General features: G+C 49.8%; 1 protein-coding gene and 1 long non-coding RNA gene across 6 annotated transcripts; one reads left to right on the top strand and one right to left on the bottom strand.

Annotated features, from left to right (window-relative positions):
- The first annotated feature begins 38 nt into the window (after nt 1-38).
- On the top strand, nt 39-4,506 carry LOC134759448 (uncharacterized). The gene is made up of 2 exons (XR_010135662.1): nt 39-166; nt 539-4,506. It is a non-coding gene; the product is annotated as an uncharacterized LOC134759448 (long non-coding RNA).
- Nucleotides 1,479-24,810, bottom strand: ERBB3 (erb-b2 receptor tyrosine kinase 3). 5 transcript variants are annotated; one of them, NM_001133894.1, is given in 29 exon segments: nt 1,504-1,763; nt 1,799-2,943; nt 3,114-3,414; nt 4,222-4,293; nt 4,436-4,627; nt 4,720-4,817; nt 5,551-5,697; nt 5,881-5,956; nt 6,520-6,675; nt 7,230-7,415; nt 7,613-7,711; nt 7,836-7,955; nt 8,656-8,797; nt 9,152-9,205; nt 9,906-10,060; nt 10,273-10,363; nt 10,564-10,696; nt 10,910-11,115; nt 11,384-11,474; nt 11,638-11,711; nt 15,828-15,948; nt 16,040-16,153; nt 16,534-16,675; nt 16,783-16,901; nt 17,054-17,119; nt 18,058-18,183; nt 19,502-19,688; nt 20,776-20,927; nt 24,287-24,563. In NM_001133894.1, coding segments are annotated over 28 exon segments (4,029 nt in total). In that variant the 5' UTR covers nt 24,369-24,563; the 3' UTR covers nt 1,504-1,763; nt 1,799-2,416.
- Nucleotides 24,811-25,227: the final 417 nt, after the last annotated feature.

The following is a 25,227-nucleotide window of genomic DNA, read 5'->3' as shown; positions in this document are numbered from 1 at the left end:
ACCAGGCCCTGGGGCCTTGCCCTCCAAGGGCCTCGCACGCCGGAATCGCCGGGCACGCTGGGAAGGGTCAGGCTCCGGCGGGAAGGCGGAGCCGTTGGGGAGCTTGAGGGGAAGCGTGGTATCTCCCGGAAAAACCACTTCCACCGAGAACGCTGAGCGAGAGCCAGTAACAGAGAGGGGCGGGCTGAGGGAAGAGGGGCGGAGCTACGGCGGGGAAATGGGTTTAGAGTCGCGCGGGCAGGGGTGGAGTAGAGTGGAACCGCAGCGGGTGGGCAGTGTCTACACCTAGGGCGGGGAGGCTGGGTGCGCCCTTCTTCGGATCCCTGGGTCGGCTGGCGAAACCCGCCCAGCCGGTCCAGTCGTCCTCCGAAGCTGGGAGAACAGGGAGGGGCAGACAGGTGGAAGAAGACCAAGGGTGCGGGGAACATGGACTAACTGGGCAGCCAGACACCGGAGGGATCATCCATTTAAAGGCCTCGCAATCTAGACTAGGCCGGACTCCTAATGAAGTAACATGACCTTATTGTTCCAATAACAGGCACCTGGATGGAGCACCTAAGGGAAGTGTTCAGAAAGACATGTTTGTTGAGAGTTCCTACCGTGAAAAAATAAAAAGATTTGGTGACTTTTCTAAGATAATGAATTCAGAAGCATCTGGAGGTTTCAGTGTTTGGCCTCTGAAGGAGACCAGACACGTATAGGGCTTTTTATAAGTCCTCAAGCACGTGGGTTCTTTTTGTTATTCCCAATTGGTTGCCTTGTAGATTCCTACTAAAACCCTTAATGAAAAGGACTATGCGCTATGCTTGTTCTAAAGAAATAGAAGTAATAGTAGGACTAGAGAAAGCTTCATGGGACAGAGTAGCACTGTCAGAAGACAGAAAGGTGAGTATCCACTGCTGAGGAGCAGATCTCTTATCTAACATACGAAATGTTTTCATTTGACAGACAGGAAGCTGAAAAAAAACTTTGGCATTTTTATTCAGACACGTATAAAAACAAAACAAAAAACTTCAGTGATACAACAGACGTTTTCCCTCAGTTCCCCATCCAAGGGGACAGAGGTGTGAAGCTGAAGCTGGATCTTCTTTCTGTCCTACCTGGAAGCTTCTCATTGCTGGATGAGAATGGCTTCTAAAAGTGGATCTTGGGGATCCTTGTGAATTTGCCCTCGGATAAGGAGTGAAGATCATTTACGGCACATGTGGATTATGGTTTACACAAAGATGTCCAGTTATTTTTCCTTCTGACTACCGCCACCACCACTTCCTGAGATGAGATGTATAGGTATAGGAGGATGTGGCTGTTGGGGTTAGACTTGATTCAGTGCAAAAACAAGAAACGGTGCCCCTTAAACAAGGGCTGTGACTTAAATCAGTTTTTCTTGGCACCTTACAATAAGAGCGCATGCAGAGGAATTGGGAGGATTTTGCATCCTGGACCTACTGCTTAATTTATTTCATCTCTTTAAGGCTCAGTTTCTTTCTTTTTTTTTTTTTTTCCCCTGTAGAGACGGTGTCTTGCTATGTTTCCATAGGCTTGTCTCTAATTCTGGGCTCAAGTGATCTTCCCATCTCAGCCTCCCAAAGTGCTGGCTGGGATTACAGGCATGAGCCACTGCACCCAGTTCTAAAGTTTTTGTTTGTTTGTTTGTTTTGTTTTTAAAGAGATGGGGGTCTTACTATGTTGGCTAGGCTGGTCTCAAACTCCTTGCCTCAGGTAATCCTTCTGCCTCAGCCTCCCAAAGTGCTGAGATTACAGGCATGAGCAACCATGCCCGACTTCCCTTTTTGTAAAATGAGATAATATGTATGTCACAGAATTGTTGTAAGGATGATAAAGGACTAAGTGAGATAATGTAGGTGAAGTTTAGTATGATGCCTGGCTCATAGTTAAGTGCTGAATTATTATAATAGTAATCAATATCTACTCCTAACCTCTTTCTTCACAGATTTTAAGCTTCTGTCTTTCTAGGGGGTTAAGAGTCATAAACCAAAATTACACTTTCCTCTGCTAGGTTTCCTCCCTTTCCTCTTCTTGACAGTCTGATGGGAAACAAAGGCACACATAAGAGCCTAGTTCCAAGTAGTCAGAGCCTGAGAGGAAGGGATATGGAGAGTAATCCTTCATATCTCCAGGAGTGCCTGTGAAGAAGCTGAGGAATGGGACTGGGAAAGCACACAAAATAAGGAAAACCTTTCCTGGGGTTGGGAAACAGAAGAAAGTGCACAGCTGGCTACATACCATAAGAATTTTGTGTCAAAATGTTTAAAAGCCTCCAAAGATTGAATGGAATTGTCTGGGACTAGGGAAAAGGGGCTGGGACCTGGGAGAAAGAGGGAATAGGGAGAAGAGGGTACCCTCTAAAGGCACTAGCTGCCATTAAATGCTCCCTGAGTGCCACAGGGAGCAGGAGTTACGTTCTCTGGGCATTAGCCTTGGGGAAAAGCCTGCTATGCCAGTAATCAGGGTTATCAAAGGCAGAGTCTGTAGCCTCTAAGCTACGTAGAGTTTTTAGGCGGGCATAATGGACATGGGGGGCCTGATGTCCAGGCCCCTGAAAAGCTCTCATCTCTTCATACCCTTGCTCAGATGCTGGGCAGGCCCCCATGGCTGCATAATCACCCCCAGGACCACCTCCACCTCGTTGCCGATTCATATATTCATAGTCTTCATCTGGAGTTGTGCCTGCATTGGGCATGATGGGTACAGGGTGGAGTGGGCAACTCTGTGTGCTGCCCAGAGAGGCACTGAGGTCTGACCCCACATCCATGTACTCATAACCCAGCTCCTCAAGGGAACTTGGCCTAGGGGGATGAGGTGGACTGTGCCTTCTCCTCCGGTTCATGTATTCATACTCCTCATCTTCATCTTCTTCTTCAGTACCCAGGACAGAACTGAGACCCACCGAAGAAAGGGTGCCTTCCCGGGAGGAGGGAGTACCTGGGGGTTGAGAAGAAAGGCTAAGTATGTGAAGAACTTCATGGGGGTAGGGGAAGGTTTGAAAAAATTAATAGGTCAGAGAGGCATATGATCAGAGAAGAAAAAACAAGAGGAGCCTGGGGAAAGGATTCAAGGAAGAATTGAGGAAAGCCCTAGGAAGAGTCAGGCACCTTTGAGGTGTGTATCTGGCATGACATAACCGTTGACATCCTCTTCCTCTAACCCTGGTGGGGAGAGTGGGGTAACAGGAGTAAGCAGACTGTGGCGCTGGGAATGGTAGGCGCTATCTCCGCGTGGCCGTGGGCTCCGGCTCCTGCTCCGGCTCCTACACATTGACACTTTCTCCTGGAGCTCAGCCTCAGAGTGTGTTACATGGCCCTCTGATGACTCTGATGCCAGGCATCCGCGTGGCATTGGGTATAGAGAGACTGGACGGGGGCACTGTTCATTGCTCCCAGAAACTGTAGACTCCTAAGGAAGAAAATAAACAGAAAATAATGCAAGGAGATTTACATGATGAGGAAAGAAGAGAGATTTGTTTAGAAGGAAATTGAGTTGTTCACTGCCCTTTTTTTTTTTTTTGAGGTGGAGTCTTGTTCTTGTCACCCAGGCTGGAGTGCAGTGGCATTATCTTGGCTCACTGCAGTCTCTGCTTCCCTGTTCAAGTGATTCTCCTGCCTCAGCCTCCCGAGTAGCTGGGATTACAGGCACCTGCCACCATGTGCGGCTAGTTTTTGTATTTTTAGTAGAGACAGGGTTTTGCCATGTTGGCCAGGCTGGTCTTGAACTCCTGACCTCATGATCCACCCACCTCGGCCTCCCAAAGTGCTGGGATTACAGGCGTGAGCCACCGCACCTGGCCTTTTATTTTTTTTCTTTTAAGAGACAGGGTCTTGCTTTGTCACCCAGGCTGGAGTGCAGTGGTACGATCTCAGCTCACTGCAACCTCTGCCTCCCAGGTTCAAGTGATTCTCCTGTCTCAGCCTCCTGAGTAGCTGGGATTACAGGTGTGCACCACCACACCCAGCTAATTTTTGTATTTTGGGTAGAGACGGGGTTTCACCATGTTGGCCAGGCTGGTCTCAAACTCCTAACCTCAGGTGATCCACTCTCTCTGGCCTCCCAAAGTGCTGGGATTACAGGCGTGAGCCATCTCTTCTGGCCCTCACTGCCTTCTTTTTTGCAGGACACTGATTAAACCTCAAAGGTTTCTAATGTCTTCCATACTACTCCTATCAATCTGATCCTACAACCCAGCCTCTCAGCAACAGAACTTACCTGGCAAGACTCCCCAAGATTACCCTGGTTCATGGGCATGTATCCAGATGATGGACTTAAAAGGCTCTGGCTCTAGGATGAAAAAATAAGGAAAAGGTTAAGATGAAGGGAGAAATCTACATTCAGCATGGGGGCCTTTGAGTAGTTAATCTGGGTATCTGTAGGGTTTGTGAGGGCTCAGGGTGCAGTGTTGGGTAATTAGAAGGTGTCTTACCCCACGTGGCCGATTAAGTGTTCCAACTGGTAGGCTGAGGGCGGAGCCCAGTGTGGTGGTTGCCAGGTTGTCCTCCTCTGCTTCCAAGTCTAGGTCTAGGTCTAGTTCTGGCTCCAGCTCTACTTCCTCTAGCTTCTTGTTTGTCAGACCATGGGGCTCTGGCCCAGGGGCTATTCCAGGCCCACTCTCTCTCTATATCGATAGGTGATTGTTAGGGGGAATCCTGGTTCCAGCCAATTCCTCCTTTTTCTAAATTTCCTTAGCACCTCCTACTCCCTACTCACCTTTATGACCAGATACCGTGGTGGGTCTCTGGCCATCCTGGTGAACTCATTGGCTAGTTCTTTAAAGGTTGGGCGAATGTTCTCATCAATCATCCAACCTGGAGATAAGATGTAGGAGGTAGAGACATAAAAGAGAATACATTCCATGGCCGGGCGCGGTGGCTCACACCTATAATCCCAGCACTTTGGGAGGCCGAGGCGGGTGGATCACCTGAGGTCGGGACTTTGAGACCAGCCTGGCCAACATAGTGAAACCCCATCTCTACTAAAAAGACAAAAAAAATTAGCTGGGTGTGGCGGTGCACGCCTAAAATCCCAGCTATCTGGGAGGCTGAGACAGAAGAACTGCTTAAACCTGGAACATGGAGGTCACGGTGAGCCAAGGTCACGCCACTGCACTCCAGTATGGGCAACAGAGCGAGACTCCATAAAAAAAAAAAAAAAAAGGAATAGAGCCGTAAGAGGAGTACAGAGGGAAGTCAGAAAATGGCTGCAGTCAGGCCGAGCACGATGGCTCACACCTGTAATCCCAGCACTTTGGGAAGCTGAGGCAGACGGATCACCTGAGGTCAGGAGTTTGAGACCAGCCTGGCCAACATGGTGAAACCCCTTCTCTACTAAAAATATAACAATTAGCCAGGTGTGGTGGTGGGTGCCTGTAATCCCAGCTACTCTGGAGGCTGAAGCAGGAGAATCGCTTGAACCCGAGAGGCGGAGGTTGTAGTGAGCCGAGATTGCACCATCGCACTCCAGCCTGGCTGACAAGAGTGAGACTGTCTCAAAAAAAAAAAAAAAGAAAAAGAAAATGGTTGGGCTCAGCAGGTAACTCACACTTGACCATCACCATGTAGACATCAATTGTGCAGATCTGTGGCTGTGCCAACCGCTCCCCCTTCTCTAGCAGGTCTGGTACTTCAGCCAATCGCAGCCCTGCATAGGGCTCTGCCCCGAAGGTCATCAACTCCCAAACTGTCACACCTGGTGCAGGAAGACATGGACTAGTCACTGGCAAAATAGTAGACATGGGCATGAAGTGAAGGGAAGGCAGAACCTGATCTGACACAAAAATCTGAAGTGCTTAGAGATTCTAAGAGGGGGTCTCAAAAGGTAAATTTGAAATTGGGGCCAGTGATGGTAGAGAGGGCATCCAGATGCACTGACCATAGCTCCAGACATCACTCTGGTGTGTGTATTTCCCAAAGTGGATACTCTCAAGGGCCATCCACTTAATTGGAGTCTGCGGATTAAAGATAGAGGTATCACAAGTTTATTTCCACAAGTTTTCTTAGCATTTCCAAGTCCCAAGTTCTTTTTTTTTTTTTTTTTTTTTTTGAGACAGAATCTCGCTCTGTTGCCCAGGCTGGAGTGCAGTGGTGCCATCTCGGCCCACTGCAAGCTCTGCCTCCCAGGTTCATGCCATTCTCCTGCCTCAGCCTCCCGAGTAGCTGGGACTACAGGTGCACGCTGCCATGTGGGGCTAATTTTTTTTTTTGTATTTTTAGTAGAGATGGGGTTTCACCGTGCTAGCCAGGATGGTCTTGATCTCCTGACCTTGTGATCCACCCGCCTCAGCCTCCCAAAGTGCTGGGATTACAGGCGTGAGCCACTGCGCCCGGCCAGTCCCAAGTTCTTGATCATTATTTTCTTTGTTGCTCTCTGAACTAAAATATCTGGCATCTGCAGCCTTCTGTCCTTGAACTTACCATGAAGCATCTGCTTGCCTCTGGAAGAGACCACTGGCTGCTCCCTATCCCCATGCTTCACTCCACCCCCGCCTCCTTACCCTTTGTGTCTCCTCACCTTGGCCTCACTGTATAGCAGCTGCTTATCATCAGGAGGCAGCAGGTCAGCCACACCAAAATCTGCCACCTGAACCTGACTGGGTGACTTGAGTAGCACGTTTCGGGCAGCCAGGTTTCTATGCACCATACCATGTTCCTCAAGGTAGTACATTCCCTGTAGGTATAGGGGAAGAAAGTATTCTTAAGGTTGGGGGAATCAGTCACTGAGATCTGGAATTCCCCCACATCTTGAAGGTACCTCTCAGCAGTGGTCCCCAGCCTTTTTTGGCACTAGGGACCGGTTTTGTGGAAGACAGTTTTTCCAGGGGAAGGGGAGGGTTGGTTTTGGGATGAAATTGTTCCACCTCAGATCATCAGGCATTAGGTAGATTCTCATAAGGAGTGCACAACCTAGATCCTTCACATGCACAGTTCACAATAGAGGTCAAGCTCCTAAGAGAATCTAATGCTGCCCCTGGTCTGACAGGAGGCGGAGCTTGGGGGGTAATGCAAGTGATGGGGACTGGCTGTAAATACAGATGAAGCTTCACGCGCTCGCCTGCCACTCACTTGCTGTGTGGCACGGTTCCTAACCGGCCATGGACTGGTACCAATCTGCAGCCCGGGGGTTGGGGATCCCACCTCTCAGAACTTCAACCTTCCCACTTCTTCCTGGCTGGTCCCCAGCCAAGCAGTTCTTATCACAGAATTCCTCCAGGCTTCTCTCACCTTGGCAATTTGTACTCCCCAGTTGAGCAGCAGCTGTGGCCCCAGTGCCCCCCGGTGTTGTCTCACATGATCCAGCAGAGAACCCAGAGGCAAGTATTGAGTGACAAGCTGCAGAGATGACCCTGGGCATAGTCCCAGCAGCCGTACAATGTGGGCATGGTCCAGGCTGCCAATGGCCAGCATATGCTAAAAGACACAAAATGTATTATCTAGGAAACCAACAGGTTCACATACACTCAGTATGTGCACAGCCAGCCCAGGCCCCCCACCCCCAACATTCTGGCTAACATAGTAGCTGCTGAGAAGCACAGGACCCTGCTTCTATATGATTGTATCTAATATTGTCCTCTCTCCTAGCGGCATACAGAATTTCCTTCACTTACATCTGTCACAGCTTGAAAACTCTGCCGTCCACTCTTGTCCTCAATGACTTTAATGCAGACTGGAATCTTGATTGATTCACCCTCAGGGATCCACACTCCCTGGGAAGTTTGGGGTGGAGTCGGCATAAGGTCATTCTCCCTAGGTCAATCCTATGCAAAAATCTTTCACCCCTTTGCCCTAGATGCCTTCCCCACCTCTCCAGAATTCCTATGGGTCACTCACTTTGTGCACAGTTCCAAAGACACCCGAGCCAAGCACTTTAAGCTTCTTTAGCTCTGTCTCTTTGAAGATTCTGGCCAAGACTTTGTTAGCCTTCTCACTGGGGTCCAGAGGCTCTATGCTCTGAGGAGCAAATGGGAAGGAGGTACTCAGGAAAGGCCATTCCCATGTCCCAATCCAACCCCCTCCCCATAGGTGAATGCCGAAAGCGGCAGAGCTGAAAGGGCAGGAAGAGGAAGCATCGTTAGTCCTGGAATGCATTATAGGCATATTGAGGTACAGACCCTGAGAACTGAGGAAGTTATTTGTGCTCATGAGATCAGGAATCGAAGGGGTTGGGTTTTCCCTTTGATGGAGGAGCACGAAGTGGGGAAGGGGACAGCTAGGGAGAGTTGGTAATACTATTACCACCTTGAGTACCTTTTATACAGTGCTCTGTGCTTTCCAAAGCACTTTCACATACATCATCCCCCTTTACCCTTACAGCCATCCTGGAAGGATAAATGTTATTTCTTCTGTATAGATGCATAAACTGAGGCACAGAGAAGATAAGTAACTTCTTCAAAGTCATGTGGCAAATTAATGGCAAAATCAGGACTAGAATGCATGCCTCCCATTTCTCTGACCAGTGTTCTTTCTAGGGGACCACACTACTTCCTTGAAGAAAGGGATCAAATCTCTGGGGAAAGAGGGGGGGAGTGACATTTATCCCATCACTGACCCCTGGGTGCACAGGGTACCACTCAAAATTAAGCTATAAAGAGACTTCCAGGGCATGCAAAAAAGAAAGAAAAGAAAAAACAAAAGTAAGCTAAGTACTCACCTCACCCCGTTCCAAGTATCGCCTCATAGCCCTTTTATTCTGAATCCGGCGCCCACGCCAGTAGAGAAAAGTGCCACCCAGCATCATGAAAATCACTACCAATCCTGCTATCACTGTCAAAGCCATTGTCAGATGGGTTTTGCTATGGGATATATAGAAACCCAACATTATCCTGGGTTTGCATCTTCCTTACAAATGTCAACTATACTTGTGCTGAAGGTATGATGCTGATCTGGGGCAAGAAATTAACATTCACATATATATCCTTAAGCACTGAAGGGACCAAACTAAATCTGGACCAGTCTTAGACTACTGAAAGTTAATTTTAGGAAGGGAAGTCCAGAAGCCTGCATTCTTGAGTCCCAAGTGTCCAGTGATAGTGGACTGCATACATAAAAGGCCAGAATGAAGACAGCCTCCCTCTTCTCTCCAGGTAACCACCTCTCTCCCAACTCCCAAATATCCCCAGTTTCCAGAATCTCCAACCCCATCATACCCGATGAGCACCAGTGTTTGTCCTAAACAGTCTTGAAGCTCTGGTCCTTTACACCTAGGGAAGAAAGTCACCACCTTAAATGAGAGCTTGGACAACAGAGGCTCAATTTCAACAGCCTAACATAAAAAAGCTTGTTTCAGAACTTACCGTGGCATCCCATCCTGGAGCCCAAAGCTGATCCCAAGACATGGCCTCCACCTCCAGCTCACTAGCTCTCCCCAAGCCCCTCTTCTGTGAAACTCCCTTGAACTGAGGTTATTCCAGGTTCCCAAAACTGTGGTGTAATTTTGTGCTGTTACTGATTTTCCGTTTCTCCAATCTTTCGCTACACAGCTGGGAGTGATTCTTTTTTTTTTTTTGAGACGGAGTTTCGCTCTTGTTGCCCAGGCTGGAGTACAATGATTCAATCTCAGCTCACCACAACCTCCGCCTCCTGGGTTCAAGAAATTCTCCTGCCCCAGCCTCCCGTGTAGCTGGGATTACAGGCATGCACCACCATGCCCGGCTAATTTTAAATTTTTAGTACAGACGGGGTTTCTCCATATTGGTCAGGCTGGTCTCGAACTCGCGACCTCAGGTGATCCACCCGCCTCGGCCTCCCAAAGTGCTGGGATTACAGGTGTGAGCCACTGCGCCCGGCCAGCTGGGAGTGATTCTTAAATCACAGCCTCTCTCTTCTTTCTGCTTCTCTCACCCTAGTTCTGTGCTCCTACCCTTCCACCTGACCCCCTCTCCTTATTATCCCATCACTGACCCCTGGGTGCAGTTCTCATGGCAGGGCCGACATTCATTCTGAACATCTGGGTACTTGTAGATTGGGCCCTTGGCACCTAGGACTCCATGGGGGCAGCTGCTCACACAGTGGGGCCCATCTCGAAAATGGGCACATTGAGCACAAGTATCAGAGCCCTGAGTGGAAGAGAGAAGGTCAGGAAGAATCAGATCCCGAGGTCAATTCCATACCTCCCAGCAAAGACCAACCCAGACATTCAGGATCTTCTATCTGCAGGCCCTAGCATTATCTGGCCTCTCTGTGCTATCCTTAGCTATATCATTCCCCAGATGCTCCCAGTATTGCCCCTTCTCTGTCTCCCTTGGAGATCCTGGTGCTACTACTATACCGAGCCATTGCATGTGGCAGTGCCCTCCATGGGTTGGCATTCCGGGTGGCAGGAGAAGCATTCGGCCTCATGGGCAAATTCTCGAGGCTCCCTGTAGTGGGGAATAAAGGGAGGGCGGTCACTTCCAAGTCCTGACCTTCATGCCCCGATCTCACAACCATAGGTTTCCTACCTCACTCCCACCAAGGCACATGCAGAAAGCTGTCTAAAGACTTTTATTATATGCCACCTGAACAGTTCCACTGCAGGGCCCCACCCCCACCCATCCTTGACTGGCTCCCCTTACTGTACCCATTCAGAAAGTTGCAGTGGGTCACACAGACACCTCCTCGGCTGTAGTTTCGACAGGACAAGCACTGACCAGGGCCCGGGCCCCAGCATCCCCCAGAGGAGCACAGTGGGTCACACACTTTGCCCTCTGCCACTGGAAAGGAAGGGGTGGGTTAGGAGAGGAGTCTGAGGACTCCCAGCAAGCCCTCTCTTCATTATTCTTCCTCATTACTGCTTCCAGCCTCACAGCCCCCTTCTCCTTGGTTCCATCCCTCAACCCTACTCCCACGTCTAGGGCAGAATAGTCCTTTCAGCCCTCTCTTCCCTGACTCCCTATTCTCACCACCCAGCAGACCCTTTCCCTCACCGCAGTCTCTGCGTGGCCGATTATGCTTGATGTCTAGTCGCTCTTCCGTAGGCCCCCGAAGCACCTTGGTCCAGTTCAAAGAGTGGTGGTAGCATAGCTGCCTATTGGCACTTATATAGATACGCCCAGCACTAATTTCCTTCAGGGATCGGAAGCCCAGAGATGTGACATTCAAGTTCTTCATGATCAACAATGAGAAGCCCCGGCTGAGAATAAGGAGACAGGATGAGAGGAGAGACTACTAAGGGAACATTAACTATTCAAAGGATTCATGTTAGTCAAGAAATTTGCTCAGTGCTAGTCAGATCCACTGAGAGGGAATCCCCCTCCTTTTGCCTTTTCCTCATGAAACTCTGAAACCCTTTGGTTTTGAGGCACTGCTGTATGAGACAGTGCCTTGTATTTTACTAAAGAATGCCTATGACACAGGCTTCATTGCCTGAACATGCCACTTCCTCCATATCCTTTACTCACTTGTAGAGGCTTCTGCCTCCAATGGTTGTCAAGTTGGAAAAAACACTGAAGTTGTGCATGTGGGGCGGCCAGGACTGGATGTTCAGGTAACCTGAGGGGTTGGAGAGAGGCATATGGGCAGGGAGCCTTCTTCTTTCTTGGGTTCTCCTGGCTCCTCCCCTGTAACTTGGGACGTGATTTTCTCAAGTAGTTATACCGCAATTTATGCCAGTGGTTCACCTATTCTTCTAGAAAGGGGAAACTCTGCCACTCACCTGTGATCTCCCGTACTGTCTGGAAGACATTGAGCTTCTCTGGGTCCAGGGCAGGGATCTTGTGCCAGGGGTCTCTGAGTAGAACAGTAGAAACCAGTCAATAAGGTAAAGGTATAACTCAATGGCAATGAGCACACCCAGCCTCAGAATTTGGTTTCTAAATATCATTCTCCACTAAAAGGAAACATTCCTTGGAGAAATGGCTGGGATGGGGGAAATATAATATAAGCCCAGAGCATCTTGTGCAAACAAGAAAAGACTCAAAGAATTAAGGGTACAGTCCAAAGAACACAGGAGCCAACTTGGAAGGGCTGGCTAAAATAAATAATGATTGTAAAGGATTATAACCATTGACTAGAATAAAATAAGTATCCATAAGAGTAAATAAATAGGAAAGGAAGACTCTTTTTCTTTTTCTTTTTCTTTTTTTTTTTTGAGACAGAGTCTTGCTTTATCGCCCAGGCTGGAGTACAGTGGCAGCAATCTCGGCTCACTGCAACCTCCACCTCCTGGGTTCAAGTGATTCTCCTGCCTCAGCCTCCTGAGTAGCTGAGAATACAGGAGCACACCACCATGCCCGGCTAATTTTTTGTATTTTTAGTAGAGATGGGGTTTCACCATGTTGGCCAGGCTGGTCTCGAACTCCTAACCTCGTGATCCGCCTGCCTCGGCCTCCCAAAGTGCTGGAATTACAGGTGTGAGCCACCACACCTGGCCTTTTTTTTTTTTTTTTTTTTTAAAGAGACAGGGTCTCACTCTGTTGTGCAGAGAGCACTGGCTGGAGTGCAGTAGTGTCATCATAGCTCACTGTAACCTTGAACTCCTGGGCTCAAGCAATTTTCCCACTGGCTCCCAAAGTGCTGAGATTACAGGCATAAGCCACTGTGCTCAGCTGGAAAGACTTCCTAACAGTAGAATGCCAACAAACAAATGCAGAAGGAATAATGGAATTAGAAAATTATCATTTGGCAACTATCATAACAATAATTGATTCAGGCAATTATCCCAAGACATTCATTAATCGTGAATGGAAAAACAGTAACTTTACAGTAGAAAAACCTGACAGATATCACCTTAACTAAGTGACCAGAGACATCATTGTGAGTGCTGCGACAAACCAACATCACGTACATCCTCAATAGGATGCCCTGAGCTCACAGCCTCTGTGGTGTTCTTATCAAACTCCAGCCTGGCAGCAGCGCATGCCTATAATCCCAGTACTTTGGGAGGCTGAGACAGGAGGATCGCTTGAGCTCATGAGTTCGAGACCATCCTGGACAACATGGTGCAACCCTGTCTCTATAGAGAATGGCTTGAACCTGAGAGGTGGAGGTTGCGTTGAGCTGAGATCATGCCACTGCACTCCAGCCTGGGCAACAAGAGCGAAACTCCGTCTCAGAATATATATATATACACATATATAAATATATATTAATAATATATAATATATTTATATATTGTATATATAATATTTATATATTATATATATTATATTATATATATTACATATATTATATATATTATCAATATATAATATATATAATATAGAATATATTTATATATTATATATATTTATATTGATAATATATATTTATGTATGATATATATTTATATATATTTATATTTATAATATATATTTATATATAATATTTACATTTAGAATATATATTTCTATATTTATGTATAGTATATATATTTATATATAATATTTATATTTAGAATATACATTTATATATAATATTTATATTTATATATATATAAAATTAGCCAAGCATGGTGGCATGCACCTGTAATCCCAGCTACTCGGGGCTGAGGTGGGAGGATTGCTTGAGCATGGGAGGCAGAGGTTGCAGTGAGCCGAGATCATGCCACTGCATTCCAGCCTGGGCAATAGAGCCAGACGTTGTCTCAAAAAAAAAAACTACAAAAACTTGAATCTAATCATGAGGACACATCAAACTAATCCAAACTGAAGAACATGCTGCCCATTACCTAACCTATACTCATCAAGAATATCATGAAAGATAAACAAAACCTGAGGAGCTGTTATAAAGGAGATTGAAGAGCCACGATAACTGAATGTAATGTATGATCCCAAACCTTAGGAGGACAATTAGTGAAATCTGAATAAGGTCTGTAGCTTAGACAATATTTTGTGTTAATGTTAATTTTCTGATTCAAACAACTATGCTGTGGTTATGTAAGAAAACATTATTTTTAAGGAATATACACTGAAATATAACAGGGATAAGAAAGAACCATGTGTGAAAATTTACCCTCAAGTGGTCCAGAAAAACAATAGCATATGTTGTGTGTGTATGTGTGTGTGTGTGTGTGTGTGTGTGTGTGTGTAGAGACAGAGAGAGAAGTGATAAAGCGTATGTGATTTTTTTTGGCAGGAGACAGAGTCTCGCTCTTTCATCAGGCTGGAGTGCAGTGACGCGATCTCGGTTCACTGCAAACTCCGCCTCCCGGGTTCAAGCGATTCTCCTGCCTCAGCCTCCTGAGTAACTGGGACTACAGGCGTGCACCACCACGTCCAACTAATTTTTGTATTTTTAGTAGAGATGAGGTTTCACCATGTTGGCCAGGATGGTCTCAATCTCTTGACCTTGTGATCCACACCTAGTGATCCACCTGCCTCGGCCTCCCAAAGTGCTGGGATTACAGGCATGAGCCACTATGCCCGGCCATATGTGGTATGTTAACATTTGGAGGACCTGGGTAAAAGAGTATATGGGGGGCCAGACGTGGTGGCTCACACTTGTAATCCCAACACTTTGGGAAGCTGGGGCGGGTGGATCACTTGAGGTCAGGAGTTCGAGACCAGCCTGGCCTACATGGTGAAACCCTGTCTCTACTAAAAATACAAAAATTAGCCAGGCATGATGGCACACACCTATAATTCCAGCTACTCAGGAGACTGAGGCAGGAGAATTGCTTGAACCCGGGAGGCAGAGGAGGCGGAGGTTGCAGTGAGCCAAGATTGCACCACTGCACTCTAGCCTGGGGAACAAAGTGAGACTTTGTCTTTAAAAAAAAAAAAAAAAAAAGTATATGGGGAATTTTATACCATTCTTGCAACTTGAGTGTAGATCTAAAATTATGTCAAAATAAAAAATTAAAGGAAAAAAAAACAGGTGGTCATAGTGGTTTTTACACACACACACACACACACACAATTTTAAATGCTGTCCTATAGACTAGAAAGTCTCTTTGTTCTCTGTTGCTCCAAGGAGCAGAATGAGTGAAAACAGCTAAAAGTCATGGGGAGACAGAATTTTCTTTTCTTTTCTTTTTTTTTTTTTTTGAGACAGAGTCTCACTCTGTCACCAGACTGGAGTGCGGTGGTGTAATCTCGGTTCACTGCAATTTCCGCCTCCTGGGTTCAAGTGATTCTCGTGCCTCAGCCTCCCAAGTAGCTGGGATTACAGGCGTGTGTGCCACCACACCCAGCTAATTTTTGTATTTTTAGTAGAGATGGCATTTCACCGTGTTAGCCAGGATGGTCTCAATCTGACCTCGTAATCCGCCTGCCTCAGCCTCCCAAAGTGCTGGGATTATAGGCATGAGCCACCAGGCCCGGCCTGGAGACAGATTTTTATCCAAATCTAAGGTAGAACTTTTAGAAAACTTTAAGAAGGAGGTTGGGTGCTGTGATCCCCAGCACTTTGGGAGGCCAAGATGGGAGGATCGCTTGAGCACAGGAGTTCGAGATCACCCTGGGCAACATAGCAAGACCCTGTCTCTACAAAAAAGTACAAAAAAATTAGTCAAGTATGATGGTGTGTGCCTATAGCCCCAGGCTGAGGTGGGAGGATCACTTGAGCCCAGGAGGTCGAGGCTACAGTAAGTTGAGATCACGCCACTGCACTCCAGCCTAGGTGACAGAGCGAGACCCTATCTCAAAAAAGAAAAAAGAATAAAAAAGAAAACTTTAAGAAGGAGGATATGTTGTTCCTGTCCCTTGTTGCTTGGCAGGGCGATATTGAATTGCTCAAAGATGTTCCTGAGGGGACCCAAGGCCTGGATGGAGGATGTGTTAAGCATTCTTTCAGGTCCTTTGTAACAGGCTAGAATTTTATGACTTTGATTCCTAGTCAGCTCCACATAGGAAAGTTTTGGCCAATGAAATGAACTGTGAGGGGTGCGTGGGCTGGGGTCTAAGGAGGGAAGGCAGGATCTCTAACCCATTGAGGCCGGTGATCAGAAAGTCCAGGTTGCCCAGGATCTTGGTGCAGTTCACAAATCCATCAATGTTGCTCGAGTCCACAGTCTGGAAGCGGCTCCCAGAGCCTGTCCCCTCACAGGCTGCAAATGTAAGAGAGGTTCAGTGGGGGTGGTCTGCGCAGGCTCAGAGGAAAGGCTGTCTCTTTACAACTTCTTACCATCTACTACCCACCTTTGGGACATAGTCCCCCACAAGGCTCACACATCTTGAGCCCATTTTTATCTACTTCCATCTTGTCAGGAGGACAGGCCCTGACACAGGATGTTTGATCCACCACAAAGTTATCTAGGGAAGAGGAGGAGGACACCATTAGAGATGAGGGAGGAACACCACCAGCTACAAATGGAACCCTTGCTCTGGGCCTAGGCTCCCTCCAGCTCTGCACTGGATTTGTCCCCATCAGCCACCCTAGATCCCTTAAGTGCTGCCCTGTAGATTCGAAAGTCTCTTCACTATTTGTTGCTACAAAGAGCAGAAGTAAGGGTGATAGCTGAAGTCATGAGAGGACTGGACTTAAGGGTCACTCACTGGAGTGGTTAGATGATCATAACCATTCACCAATCTCCCTATTTATCACCAACTGGATTCTTTTTCCCTTCCACAGTTTTGTCTAAAATCTTGGATCTACTATTGTTGATCATTGTGCCTTCCCCTCAGACACTTACGGGGACAGCTGGCTACACAAACTCCTCCATACTGATACTTGGTGTGGGGATTGGGTTCCAGCTGGAAAGTTAGCTTGTTGTAGACAAGAGGCTGTGGACAGCGAGGTACACAGGCTCCACTGTCATTGAAGTGCCGGCAGGCCTGGGAAAAAAGGAGACTCATCAGATTTATGTTACCTGTGTACCCCCACCTCCTCCTCAAAGGCCACAATTGAATTTCAGAACCCAGGCAATGGAAAGGGTACATACAAAGCAGTCTGTGTCCTGAGGGCCTGAGCAGCCCCCGGCACACTCATCATGGCAGCACTGGTTGGGGTTGGGCCCAAAGCAGTGACCATTACACTGTGGAGCACAGATGGTCTTGGTCACTATGGAAGAAGAGAAAGCATGGCTGTTAGGGCTCTTAGGACTGAATTCTGAGGCCACTGCTCATGCCACCCCCACAGTGTTGACCCAGGCTTGGGGAGGAAGGGATATGAAAGCGTATGAGTGAAGTTTTTGGAGGGAATTTCAAACCCACATGTCTGGCAGTCTTCTGGTCCAGAACCCCAGCATCGCCCCTTGCAAACCTCATGACAGGGGGGACCTGGTTGGGAAGGAAGGCAACACAAGGGGCCATCAGGGCTAAGAAAGGCTTGTTTGAATCAACAGGGTATGATGTCAGCACACAGGCACCTCAATCCCGGGAAGCAAAAAGCCAGGGCTGTGTCCCTCCCTGCCCTTGGAGAGCAGGGCTGGGCTCAAGTGAACCTGTCAACAAGGGGCGGGGCCACACCTCCACACCACCCACTGGGCAGCTGAAGGGGAGGGACTGGGGCAAATGCCAACCTTAGTGCCAGTCCCAACCCAGGAACTTAGTTCCTCCTGGACAAACTGAATATATGCAGGAATATATGCATGTGAATGGTCAGGGGAAGATGGGCTCCAAGGAAAAGGGAGTATATTCTAGTGGAACGAGTAATAGATGTGAAGTCTAAAGATCTGGCTTCCCTGCTTAGTACCCAGGGATTTTTTTTTTTTTTTTTTTTTTTTTTTTTTTTTTTTTTTTTGAGACAGGGTCTCACTCTGTTGCCCAAGCTAGAGTACAATGGCACAATCACAGCTCACTGCAACAGCAGCCTCCTGGGCTCAAGCAATCCTCTGCCTCAGCCTCCTGAGTAGCTGGGATTACAGGTGCGAGCCACTACGCCTGTCTGATTTTTAAAATTTTTTGTAGATTTTTTGCTATGTTACCCCGGCTGGTCTTGGACTCCTGGGCTCAAGTGATCCTCCCACCTTGGCTTCCCAAAGTGCCAGGATTATAGGCATGAGCCACCATGCTCGGCCTGCTCCTTTTCTTGAAACACCTCCTCTGTGGTTTAGATTCCAGGAGACTGGCCCCTCCTGGTGGGCTGCTGAATCAGGGACCTGAGGTGTTTGTTCAGTAGGGAGGCGGGTTCAGATCAGGAATGTAAGGATGATGGAAAGAAGGGAGTCACTCTGGTTTGGTGGGACTGGGGAGCAATCTTGATCACGGCCACTTACAGCTTTTGCCATTGTCCTTCACCACTATCTCAGCGTCTCGGTCCCTCACGATGTCCCTCCAGTCAATTGTGTCCATGTGACAAAGCTTATCGTTCTTCTCAATATAAACACCCCCTGACAGAATCTCTGAGGTAGGGAAAGAAGTGACAGGGTTAAGGGCCGCAGCAGAACACCTCTTCCTTACCTCTCCACCCATCCAAAAGGACACCTGAGACTCAGGAGTGGGAGAATGAGGCAGACAGTTCCAATTAAATCCAAGCTGCAGAGAAGACTCCCTTTATAAGATGAGGAGTCAGGCCAAAAGAAACTCCTGCCTCCTCAGTCATCTGTCCAGATCCGGTTTAGCTAGTGGGGGAGGGGAAGGGAGAGAGGGAGAGAAGATTTCTGACTCAACATCCCGTCCCCCAAGCCCTGCCCGTATGTTTTCCAACTGACTGGGACAGGGAGAAGCAGAAGATGGACAGGTGGTTTTTAACCCCTATATTCCTCCAGCTCATAGGGGTTTGGTTTAGGAGAGTAAAGGTAGAATTCCTAGGGAAGGAGGGACATCCAGGTATACTGTACTTTGTTTTGTTTTTTTTTTTCGGAGTCTCGCTGTCGCCCAGGCTGGAGTGCAGTGGTGCGATCTCGGCTCACTGCAAGCTCCACCTCCCAGGTTCACGCCATTCTCCTGCCTCAGCCTCCCGAGTAGCTGGGACTACAGGCGCCCGTCACCACACCCAGCTAATTTTTTGTATTTTTAGTAGAGATGGCGTTTCACCACGTTAGCCAGGATGGTCTCGATCTCCTGACCTTGTGATCCACCCGCCTCGGCCTCCCAAAGTGCTGGGATTACAGGCGTGAGCCACTGCGCCCGGCCTTTTTTTCTTTGAGACAGAATCTCACTGTCACTTATGCTAGAGTGCAGTGGTGCAATCTCGGCTCACTGCAACCTTCACCTCCCAAGTTCAAGCGAGTCTCTTGCCTCAGCCTCATGAGCAGCTGGGATTACAGGTGCGCACCACTATAGCCAGCTAATTTTTTTTTTTTTTTTTGGTATTTTTAGTAGAGACAGGGTTTTGCCATGTTGGCCAGGCTGGTCTCAAACTCCTGATCTCAAGTGATCTGCCCTCCTTGGCCTCCCAAAATGCTGGGATTACAGGTGTGAACCATCACGCCTGGCCTCCGGTACACTGTACTTTGAAGTTAGAGAAATGGGTAACAGATCCAGCTCTGACTCCAGCCCCACAAGGACACAGGGATCCTTTCCCTGGAGCAGATGCCCCTAGCTCCCCCTACTGGGGGCCCTCTATTGCTTAGGGAGCAATGGACCTTTAGACAGTGGCCAAGGTGACAGGCACCTTGGAAGAGGCACTTAGAGTGAGCAGTCTTGGGTCATCATCAAGGAGGTACCAGTCTTGGGCTGGCTGAGGGGTGAGGCCAGAAGGAACCATCAGGAACTGACCGGTGAGCTGAGTCAAGCGGAGCTGGCGCAGAGCGTGGCTGGAGTTGGTGTTATAGTTCAACATGACAAAGATGGCAAACTTCCCATCGTAGACCTGGGTCCCTCGCACCACGCGGAGGTTGGGCAATGGTAGAGTAGAGAATTCATTCATGGCCACGAGGACATAGCCTGTCACTTCTCGAATCCACTGTGACAGAGCAGATTATGTCAATGAGAGAGACAACAGGGCAAAATAATCTCAATCCCCTCTCCTCCTTCAAGCATTAAAGACTCTTTAACTCTTTTAATTCTTCTTTCTTTCCTTTCTTTTTTTCTTTTTTTTAAAATTTGAGATGGAGTTTCGCTCTTGTTGCCCAGGCTGGAGTGCCATAGTGCGATCTCGGCTCACCACAACCTCCACCTCCCGGGTTCAAGCAATTCTCCTGCCACAGCCTCCCAAGTAGCTGGGATTACAGGCATGTGCCACTACACCTGGCTAATTTTGTATTTTTAGTAGAAACGGGGTTTTTCCATGTTGGTCAGGCTGGTCTCGAACTCCTGACCTCAGGTGATCTGCATTTGGCCTTTTTTTTTTTTTTGGTGAGACAGAGGTCTCACTCTGTCACGAGTGGCACGATCTCGCTCACTGCAGCGTCAAACTTCTGGGCTCAAGCAATCCTCCCACCTCAGCCCTCCAAGTAGCTGGGACTACAGGTGCATGCCACCATACCCAGCTAATTTTTGTATTTTTGTAGAGACAGGGTTTCACCATGTTGCCCAGGCTGGTCTTGAACTCCTGACCTCAAGTGATCTGCCTTCCTTGGCCTCCCAAAGTGCTGGTATTACAGGCATGAGCCACTGCACCTGGCCTTAACTCTTGCTAATTCCTATTTGGGAGTAGGGAGTAGACTGTGTCACACTACTGTGTCACTTCTGGGAGTGAAGACAGGCAGCTTTCTCCTCAAAGTGCCTCATACCAGGAGGGCCCCTTCCCCATCTCCCCAGGTACCCTCTTGGTCCTCAGGTGTCTCTCTGCACTAGTCCCTGCTGACCTTGCACTACCACAGAACACCACCTGCCCCTGCCCCTGCCCCCTATATATCCCTGGCTACAACAGTGAGACCATAGGTCCCAAATGACAGCCACTGTCCCCATAAATACACGGTTTTGAATCTTAGGAACTCCTGAGTCTTAGGAAGGGTGAACTCCAGCAGAAGGTAGCCCTGACGAGGGCAGGAAGGTTCTAGGGGAGAATAAAGAGGAGCAGGTTGAGGAAGGAGGGTGGGCACACTAACCTGCAGGAAGGAGAGGTCGGCATTGTGTCCCGTGAGCACAATCTCGAGGTTCCCCATCACCACCTCACACCTCTCGTAGAGCTTGTACAGTGTCTGGTATTGGTTCTCAGCATCGCCGGTCACACTCAGGCCATTCAGAGTCCCAGGACACACTGTTCAAAGCAGAGGGAAGAGTGGCTGAGGGCTGGACACAAATTCTCAGCCCATCTGCCATCCCCCAGGATCATCCCCTTGGTTGCCCTCTTCCAGTTACATTAGACAGGATCAGATGGCATTTGCCTCCAACCCTCCCACAAGCGGTAGGCAGAAGCTGTAGTGGCCTGAGAGCTTTCTCTCTTCTCAGAATCCCCTTACCATTCCATGAATGGGAAGGTGAAAAGATTTCCTTTTTCTACCTGGGACCCCTCTGTGCTTCTTTTGGGTACTAAGGGGTTAATTGACAAGGAAGACAGGGAATTTGTTTCCCTCCCTAGAAAAGAGAAGTTAGGAAAAGGCGCAACTTTGATTATCCTCCTCTCCCCGTCCAACTAGAGCACTCACTTCTCTACCCTCATCCTGCCTCTCTCTAGGTCCTGGAATAAATATCTCTTTGGGGCTAGTACACAGCCCCTATTGTGTCTACTGAGGGTGGGATGGGGGCAGAGGGTGGGGGCAGTGCCTGGGGCCACAGTCCAGCCCACAATGAGGCGATTCTATCCAGGAGGGGGGCTGCCCCACCCTGTCCCTAGACACCCCGTCCTCAGCAGCACTCCCCTCCATCCTCAAGCCTTGGGCTCAGACAAATGACCTCAGTAGAGGGGGGAGCTCTGGCAGTGGTGGGGCGGGGGTGGGGGGGGTCAATGGGAGCTTTGTCTTTAAAGTTGGAAGATAAGGAGCTAGTTGCCTCCCCGCCTTCCTAAACTCAGGCTTTCCTTCTCACTCTCTCCCCCATCCCAACACACTCTAGCAACCTCAGCATCACTTTCCAGCCCTAGAGTATTTTTCAGCAAATAGAGAGGAACCTGGAGAGAAATAGTAGCAGATGCCCCACACCGAGCCTCCACCCAATTTCACTGTTAGAAGAGGTTCATGAAAAAGCCTTTCACCATGGCAATCCTCACCCACTAGGGGAGAGCCTAGACTAGAGGTACGTGGCATGTCAGCCTTGGGAGTTCACTCTTTGCAAATGTGGTGGACAATGGGCTATGGGAAGTCCTGGACTCTGAAGCCCTACCCCAGTCTCTTTCCTCTGGTTCAGTGAAAGACCATGGTGGGGAGTAGGGGGTAGATACCACCTGTTCCAGCCACCCTTCCCTGAGGCGGTGGTAGCTCAGTGGGAGGCAACAGTGGGAATGGAGGGAGGGAGACTGGTGAGGCCCCAATCCCTCCTATAACATACACCCCTAGTCTGACTTCTTGACCTTGGAGGGCTCCTTATCACTCCCCATGAAGGTTGGCTAGTCCCAGCAAAGAGAGCTAGTTCCAGAGGAGTTGGGAACTCCAGGGTCCTTGGGCTGAAATGAAAGAGACTAGGAAGGTTAGTCATTTCTGGAACAGCTCCACCCCAATCCCCTTCCTGGCAGGATACCCCCTTTCCCAAGTTATAGTGCCAACACTTCTCCCCAGATAAGGGAGGAGGCAAGCTTTCTGCACAGGGAAGTAGTAGTGTGGGCACACACATACACACACAACATACACACGAACACGTACACGTTGGTGCTGCTGGCCCAGGAATCTATAGTTGGGTTTCCTTGCAGGAAGTATTTCAGGTGGCCCCATCTATCCCACGTGCCCATAAGTGTTTGTGCAGACTTTGTGTCTGTGCTTGGAAGGCAACAGTGTTAGAGGTAGCCCAGTTCCCTGCTACCCTGAGGGTAAAGTCCATATTACACAAACAAGGGGCAAAGGGCCTGGGCAGGAAGGGAGCACAAACAACACCTCTGGGGAGGAGCTAGGCAGCTTGGGGAGCAGGGCAGGGGAGGGGAATCATAAAAATCCCTGCTGTACCCAGGGACCGGGAGCATAGGGAGGGGCAGTGTCACAGGCCTTCCTTTGGTAGAGAGCACTAGGGGTGGGATAGAGCCAGAATCTCCAGCCCCTCCTCAACCAGAGGCCTCCCCTCCAACATCCCCCACCCCCATCACAGCCAGGACAAAGGGGCTATAGAAGGACTGAGACAGGGCCGGATGCCCAGAGGCTGCAGGACCCAGATAAAGGGTAAAGAGACCCAACCATGCCTGCCTCCTGCCTCCCAGGGAGGGTGGCCAGAATCTGGTACTCCTGGGTTTCTGGGTGAAGATTGCAGGAGTCTGGATGGGACAGTTATACAGTCACTCCACTGCTCCCTCCTACGCCAGTCTCCAGACCACCCCCCTCCACCAGCTGGGAGTGTTCACATCTAAAAATCCCAGGATCTAAATTTAGGCCCAGCAACTGTGAGGGAAGCACAGGTGGTTTCTTCCACTCCCACACTGGGGAAGGGGCCCTGGCTGTGCCAAACCCCAAGCTGAGATCTGAGGGGAGGGGAGGAGATCCACAGAACTTCAATCCTCAGGTGTCCACGGTCCCAGAGACACCCCAAAGGGGTGGGCTCAGATAGCATGGGAGTCGAGGGAGGACTGGAGAAGAGCAATCTGGGGCTCTGTCTAGGGTCCTAGAGACAGTGTCAGACAATAAGCAAAATGGGGGTGGGGGGCACAAGCTGAGCCCAGGAAGGATTCCCCAAGGCAGGAGGCTTAGAAAGTAGCAGAGGTGCCCTCTTGATCCTCAGGTTGGGGAGAAAAAAGACAAGAGGCTGGACATCCTTGCCCCTTCGGCTCCTGGCCCAGGGCCTTGTGTGTAGTAGATGCTCAATAAATATGAGTTGCGTTGACCTGGGTCTTGACAAAGAGATGTTGCTTAAGCTCTGCTATACTGAGGAAAGGGGGCGCCAGCCTTTGTTGGGCCTCCTGCCTGATGTCACCTGAACTTGGCCCTCTGGTTAATCTCAGACCTCCCCAGGGCAGGCTCACTCACGGAAGAGGAGGTGCCGCTCCTGTTTTTCCAACACCAGAGAACAACAACCCCCTCCAACCTTCTGTAGCTCCGCCCTGTCGGCAAAACAACGAAACTAGGGGTAGCTAAAATAGGCGCGGGCGGGGGGGCAGGGGGTTGACGAGCAAACCGAGACCCTTCCGCCAAGGCCCCCACCTCCAAGCACCTCCTGTTTACAGAATGAGGGTTCCTGCTCCGTTCCCTGCAGGGCCCCGCAGAAGTGTGAACTACTGTTTCGGCTCAGCCTCTTCTGGGGAGACCAATTAGAGGGTCGGCGACTCTCTGGGGAAGGGGGGCGTGAGGGTCCAGGAATGCCGCCCTCGGCCGGACCACACCGATAACCCGAGCCTGACCGCCCCTCTCCCAGGTGGCCCTGGCAAACCGGGGGCAGCACCCACTCCCCCGCGCCGCCTGAGACCGTGCCCATGCCCTCCGAGGCTGCGCGCACTGGGTTCGGGCTCCCAGTTGCCGAGCCCGCCGGTGCTCTCGCGCCACTTACCTGCCTGAGAGTTGCCCACCTCGGAGCCCCGGGCCAGGCTGAAAAGCAAGCCCAGCACCTGCAGAGCGTCGTTCGCCCTCATGACTCCGCAGAGGGTGAAGGGAGCCCAGCAGAGTCCGGCCCGGGGGCCCCTAGACTAGGACATCGAGGCAAGAGGCACCTGAACCGCAGGCGAACTGGTGGCTGCTGCGGCGGCGGCAGCGGAGGTTGCAAATTGCAATCGGAGCCGGAGCCGGAGTCTGGGGCGGGTTGGCAGGGGAGGGGTGTGTGTGTGTGTGTGTGTGAGAGAGAGAGAGAGAGGGAGGGAGGAACGCAGAGGGAAGGGGGTGAGTCACGGCCGCGCCCCCTCCCGCGCGAGGCTGGAGTAGGGATTGCGGAGCCTCGGACCGCCTGCCCCCAGCGTGCCACGCCCCGCGGTCCCGCAACTTGGCGGAGCAGATCGAGGATGGGGCTCACCCTAATTTTTCTGCAGGAGATAGGCCAAGGGGAGGTCGAGATTCCAAAAGCCCCCAGATCCAGGGAAGGGTAATGAATGAGGGAGTGGAAAGCGCTCCAAAGCCCTGCCCCCTGAAAGTTGGCCTCGCCCATTAACCAAATCACTCAACTCCCCTAGCCGGTTGGTTCACTTGGTGGATTTTCTCTCAGAATGTGAATATTTCTCTCTGTGTGTTTTTGAGGGGGAGGGTGTTTTTTGCCTCACGTCCAGGCCACCTCAGTCTCTCCCAGACTCGAAACCCCATAACTCATCCACCCAGCCCAGGAACCCGAGCCACAGAGGCCGCGTGAAATTGCACTGTCTCTGGCCGCTTCCTCCTCCAGACCCGGCGCCGGCCGGGCCTCTCCCGGGGATTTCGATGGGGGGCGGGGGTGGTTTCCAGCCTGGGAACAGACCCCGGAGCCCGCCTTTCCACTTCTACCCCGGGAGGGGCTCCCGCACCTGT

Source organism: Pongo abelii, chromosome 10 (assembly GCF_028885655.2).
Source record: "Pongo abelii isolate AG06213 chromosome 10, NHGRI_mPonAbe1-v2.0_pri, whole genome shotgun sequence".
NCBI lineage: Eukaryota > Metazoa > Chordata > Mammalia > Primates > Hominidae > Pongo > Pongo abelii.
This window is presented reverse-complemented; position numbering and strand designations above follow the sequence as displayed.